This window comes from Littorina saxatilis, linkage group LG7, assembly GCF_037325665.1.
Source record: "Littorina saxatilis isolate snail1 linkage group LG7, US_GU_Lsax_2.0, whole genome shotgun sequence".
Taxonomy (NCBI): domain Eukaryota; kingdom Metazoa; phylum Mollusca; class Gastropoda; order Littorinimorpha; family Littorinidae; genus Littorina; species Littorina saxatilis.
In genome coordinates this window covers 38,584,454-38,590,064 of record NC_090251.1, presented here as the reverse complement: position 1 = coordinate 38,590,064, position 5,611 = coordinate 38,584,454, and the positions used below count along the sequence as shown (strand labels likewise).

At 41.5% G+C, this 5,611-nt stretch overlaps 1 protein-coding gene across 4 annotated transcripts in view; it reads left to right on the top strand.

The window, feature by feature from the left end:
* Positions 1 to 198: 198 nt before the first annotated feature.
* Positions 199 to 5,611, top strand: part of LOC138971418 (histone-lysine N-methyltransferase Suv4-20-like) — a 36,645-nt gene continuing 31,232 nt past the window's right edge. For 3 of the 4 annotated variants that reach the window (XM_070344147.1, XM_070344146.1, XM_070344144.1), the window contains exons 1-2: positions 199 to 242; positions 896 to 1,045. In XM_070344147.1, the coding sequence (XP_070200248.1) occupies positions 960 to 1,045 (86 nt within the window). In that variant the 5' untranslated portion in view covers positions 199 to 242; positions 896 to 959. Of the gene's footprint in view, positions 243 to 645; positions 1,046 to 5,611 lie in introns of those variants that run through there. The other variant, XM_070344145.1, reaches the window with a different exon arrangement.

The following is a 5,611-nucleotide window of genomic DNA, read 5'->3' as shown; positions in this document are numbered from 1 at the left end:
ATGAGGTTGAGAAATTCATACGCGCTGGGAGTATACTTTCATCAGATCAACGTATATTTTCTCAGCATTACGTGGATGTTTTAAATATGTTGATACATTGTCGCTTTTTGGTTTTGTTGAAAGTATTGTGAGACATTTGTTGTATGCGTTGATATATAATATTGGACTATATTTTGGTGCGGACTTGAACTAATTGGACAGCCATTGCGGCCTCGGTTGTGAGCGAAGACCCGAAACGTCAGGTAATATTTCGATTAATTATAACTTTGTCACGAAGTAGTAATGGGTTTAAGTGGCCCAGAGAGTTCAATCAGGCTCTTATCTTTCAGATCGTCAATTCAGGCATTGCTCTGTTACCAGATCCCCCAGCAGTTTCTTCTTATTTTCATGCCTGTCTGTACCGTATCAAGGCAACCAAAGGAAAATTTTGAACCCGTCTGCTTTTGAATGCTGCAGGAAACTTTTCTTGATTGTGTAAGACATTGAGTATTTAGTGTTGGATCCCTTTGTCATTGAAGACTTTGTCTTAAGAGCTTAAAGTGTTGTGCAAATTTATTTGTATGCATATACTGTTGAAAACAGTTTCATCTGCACAAGCTTCGCTTTGTGCCCTATGTGATTTGCATAAACCAAATGTTGAAAATACTAAAGGGACGCAACTTTGGGACGCCTTTCGATTTTGGGACCGATTTGCCTTCCTGTCAAAAGAACCGAAGCGATCTATTTCATAAAGGCTGAATGTATGATGAGGAATATGAAATGAACGAAAAGGTAGACTGTATTTTCCGTCTTTTCTTTTCAGTGATGAGAAATGTTTGCTTCATGATCGGGAGATCGTTGATCATTGGGCTTTATTAATTGCCTGTTCAGTGTTCTTTGTTTCCGGCATTTCCAGTGTGGAGGGAATGGTGATTTTGAGCTTTGACTGACAAAGCTCCTAAAATCAGTAGCGGGTGACAATGCCTGCAAAACATAAGAATAGCAAGTCACGCCGACTCACAATGCCCAAGAAATCAACACGAAAGTTTGGTGCGTCACTTGCAAGGTAAGCTGCATGCATTGTAATTTAGTAATGGTAATTAGTATACATATCATCATATGTAACCGATTGCCAAATGTACTTTACTTTGACCACGGGGTCAAACATAACTAAGTGCCCCTTTCTCACCAAGCTCAAACACTCAAAGCAACTGACACAAGTTAAATTACCAGGTTCTTTATTTCCATAAGATGATGAGGGGAAAGCGGGGGTTTACCTTCAAATACAAAACTTCCAATGTATTACTCTCTAGAATTAGAACAACCCAAAACAACACTAAATCTTTTACTCTAAAGCTATGCTCTAGATTCCCACTCTAAAACTATACTTTAAAACAATACTTTAAATCCTCCCTCCAAACTACACTCCAAAACTCTACTCTAAATCCTCACTCTTAACTTTAATAAAAAAAAACACACAATAGAACTCTAATCGAAACTAACTGAATCTTACTACACCCCTCTACCAAAACCTGACTAAAATCCCTCTACTAAAACCCAACTGAAATCTAACTAAACCCTTCCACCAAAACCCCGTCGCACATTCCGCCATTCTGTAAATCACAGAATGCACGTCATAAGCATACATAAACAACTCAACAATGTCAACTACCACAAACTAAATCCTTTAACAACAGCAAAACACATCATTCCTTCCAAATAACATGCCTACAATACAGTTCTCTCAAACACTCAAACGGTTTTCTAAAACATTCAATAAACAAAAGTTTTCCCGAACATTCAACTCACAAAACAATCTACTTGAACATTCAAATAAATCCTCCCACAAGCAGCATACTCTTCTTCTCACTGCTTACTCATTTACAGAAAGAAAAATGTGTTAACCTACCAGCAAAGAAATCTTCACATCCCGAAAGAATTTCAGCCCGTGACAGACATGTCACACAACGGCATCGAGAGCACAAAACACACGTCTTCTCCACTCGAGGATTCCAAACAAAGCGCGCATAATCTCGCGTAATACTTAAACATAAACCCAACCCAGAGGGGTGCTGAGCAAAAAGCAATCATTTTACCTATGCAAATTTAAGAATCGGCTCTTCCACCAGACCATTTCAATACAGACAAAACACAGTCTCTGAAACCTTAGTGGATCCCCGATAGTACATGTACAGGTTTGAGTCCTCGATAGCACAGAGGTACCACGAGTTCAAACGGATGCGCAAAAGTGCATGTGTACCGTAACTGTCGTCGGTCACAAGTTCACACATACACGTATACAATATATGTCCTGCTGAATTCACGGAATTGGCCAATTCGCGGAATCGGCAACATATTAGCCCATTTCACTTAATCGGCCGAAAATGCGTAAAGCCGCTTTTTAAAGCTATAGGCACTCGGAGTTTATACAAGATTCTGCCCCTGTATACACTCCGGCATTAACTTCCGGTCGCGAAGCAAATTTGTCATTCAAACTCAAAGCCACTGTGTGATAGGAACGCAGAGCAGTTGTTTATCACAAACAGCGCTGAAAGTCCAACAAATGGTGTACTCGCCTTTGGCTAGTGATTCTGAAAATTTACTAGCCAGAGAGCAAGTACTTTACCAGCCAAACCAACAATTTGTTTCAACAACTTTACTCGCATTTGGCGAGTAGATGAACATTTCTACTCTCCAGTTACATGTTTCTACTGGCCATGACGAGTAAAATACTCGCCACTTTCAGGCCTGACAGTGCAAAATCAAAAGTAATCTGATGCTCCACAGCCTTAACACTAACAGTAATGTAGATTTCATTCTCGGAGTGAAATGTAGATTTCATTCTCGGAGTGTGCTGCCGCATAAAACTTTAAAAGACTAGAAAACCGTAGCAACACTCGGAGTGTCATGCGACGCCATTTTGCGAAGGAACGCAGTGCACTTTCGATTCATAGTCTTAGTTAAAAGAACGATTGAGACAAACACACGAAAAACAGACGCACACAAATAGTGATGCTGCACGGCAGTTTATTGTCGGAGTATTGAACACACTTTGAGTACCCCCCGCGGGTTAGGGGGAAGAATTTACCCGATGCTCCCCAGCATGTCGTAAGAGGCGACTAACGGATTCTGTTTCTCCTTTTACCCTTGTTAAGTGTTTCTTGTATAGAATATAGTCAATGTTTGTAAAGATTTTAGTCAAGCAGTATGTAAGAAATGTTAAGTCCTTTGTACTGGAAACTTGCATTCTCCCAGTAAGGTCATATATTGTACTACGTTGCAAGCCCCTGGAGCAATTTTTTGATTAGTGCTTTTGTGAACAAGAAACAATTAACAAGTGGCTCTATCCCATCTCCCCCCCCCCCCCCCCCCTTTCCCCGTCGCGATATAACCTTCGTGGTTGAAAACGACGTTAAACACCAAATAAAGAAAGAAAGAACACACTTTGAGTGTGTATCCATCCAGAATTGGTTGTATACTATGTGAATGTACATTGCCAACCTCGACACTCCCAAATAGAGATAGTGGAAGTCAATGTCAGAGCGATTTTTCCTTGGCTTCTTCCTAACGACTTGTAAAGGGGCATTTCATTGGCTAAAGATTTGTAACAGAGCTTTTCATTGTCGGAGTGTATATATATATATATAGATCCTTCGACGCTATATATGTACTCAGAGTGTGTATAGCTTTTGCCAAAGTGAAATTGTCCCATTTCGCAAAAGGGGCCAGTTTCACAAGCCAGAAACACAGTCCACCAACTGCAGTTGTCCTAGGGAACCACAGTAATCCGACGTTATCGGGTTTCACTAACAAAATGTCAGTCGGCCGACTGCGGGTCATCTCACTGGAAGTCGGCCAAACACGGTGATGCTGTCCCCCCAACACTGTTCGGCTTACTGCGGTAAACCGAAAGAAAATGTAATTATCCGCACAGTCTATGGCAGAATGCTCACACTTTTTTGGATTGTTCTTCGAAATTATCTATCATGACGCAGTAATCCAGGAGACAAGTCAGGGTCATGTCTTGAAGACGTCACATTATGGCGTTAGAGGGTTCAACGGAAATGACTAAAAGTTGCAAAGGAATGACTAAAAGTCTCGGTCATTGTTATTTTGAGCGGGCCGAGACTAGTTTCTTCTTCAAAATCGACCATTTCCACGTGCGAATGAGCAAACGGAAGTGATAATCAGGGGCTCACATCCACGTCGGACATTGGACATACACAGATATTTTTTCCAAATGTCCCATACATTTTTCATGCAAGAGGACATATGTCCTATTGTTTTTGTCACAAAGTGGTCATTGTCCGATTATGCTTTCATTTGATCCGGACATTGTCAGTACTTTCCAATTTACAATAGTTTGTTTTGCTATTTTATCGATGTTTGCAAAGCGATGTGTCTCTCCAAGCAGACGAAACTTGGGGAGACTTTATGTGCTTTTTATAGAGAAGAGCTTCCAAGAGTCTCAACTCTGAATGCTCTATGCCGGTTGACAGTTGCCTCCCTTTGCGGGTTTTTTTCTTCCGAAAAAGCAACACAAAAATTGGTGCCAGAAAAAAATGTCCTATTGATTTATTTTTGTTTAGGACAAATGTCCTATCACTTTAGCATTGTCCAGGACATTTGTCCTATGCCACCTCTCATGGATGTGAGCTCCTGGGTAATGTTGCTAAATTTAACCCTCGACTTGGCCCTTGGGATTACTGTTCAGTTGGTCGACTGCGGTTGTCCGCGGGTGACGGTGATTCGCTCATGAAACGTGCTTTTCGGTGGCCTGTCAAGCAACCAGGGTCAGTTGACGAAGCAGTCGACCGACTGTCAGTCTGTTCACTGCGATCCTATAAAACTGGCCCCTGAACATTGCATTAACATTGCTTTACCTCCCTATTATGTTTTTAATGGTCTGTGTCGAGCATAACTCCGGAAATGCGCGAAAACTACATTTTTTGCCATAACATCGATTATTGTGATACCTATCCATTCGAGTATCTCGCTGTCTAAGTGTGATGATATCCCAGGCATTAAATTACATATTATTACCCAACTCACATATAGCAATTAACTCTAGTTCAGTGCTGGTAACGCTGTACTCGTTCCCCTTGGTAACAAGGGAGACCACCCTAAAAAAGAGTGATCCATCCCATAATATCAGACCGATGTCCGGTCCAACATCCGTATGCGTGCGCATACGCCGCCATTTGTATCATTCTCTCTCAGCGGTTCAACTGGGAAGGACGCTCCTGATGTACGCTCCTGCTGTCTTCAGCATTTTGTCTTAGTCTTTGGCTTTGGCATCTCCCCTTGGTCGTCGCCTAACTGTTCACCTTTACCTACGCTGTGTGGTGAGATCTTTCCGTTTTGTTATAACTTTAGCGACGTTTTTCGTCGCTCGTTTTGTACTTGTGAAATTTTTCTGAAATTGTTTTTCTTTGAAATTTTTCGTGAGTTCTTTCGCTATGGCGGAGGCTGCGCTTGTTGATAGCGCCAAAAGGAAGCCTAGTTCGAGGCAGGTTTCTGACGATACGCCTCCAAAACGTAGCTCTAGGAGAGAGAAGGGCGCAGGAAAATCCGCGTCTGTTTCTTCTGATTCAACTTCTGTTAAATCTCCCGTGTTAGCAGACGTCAGTTT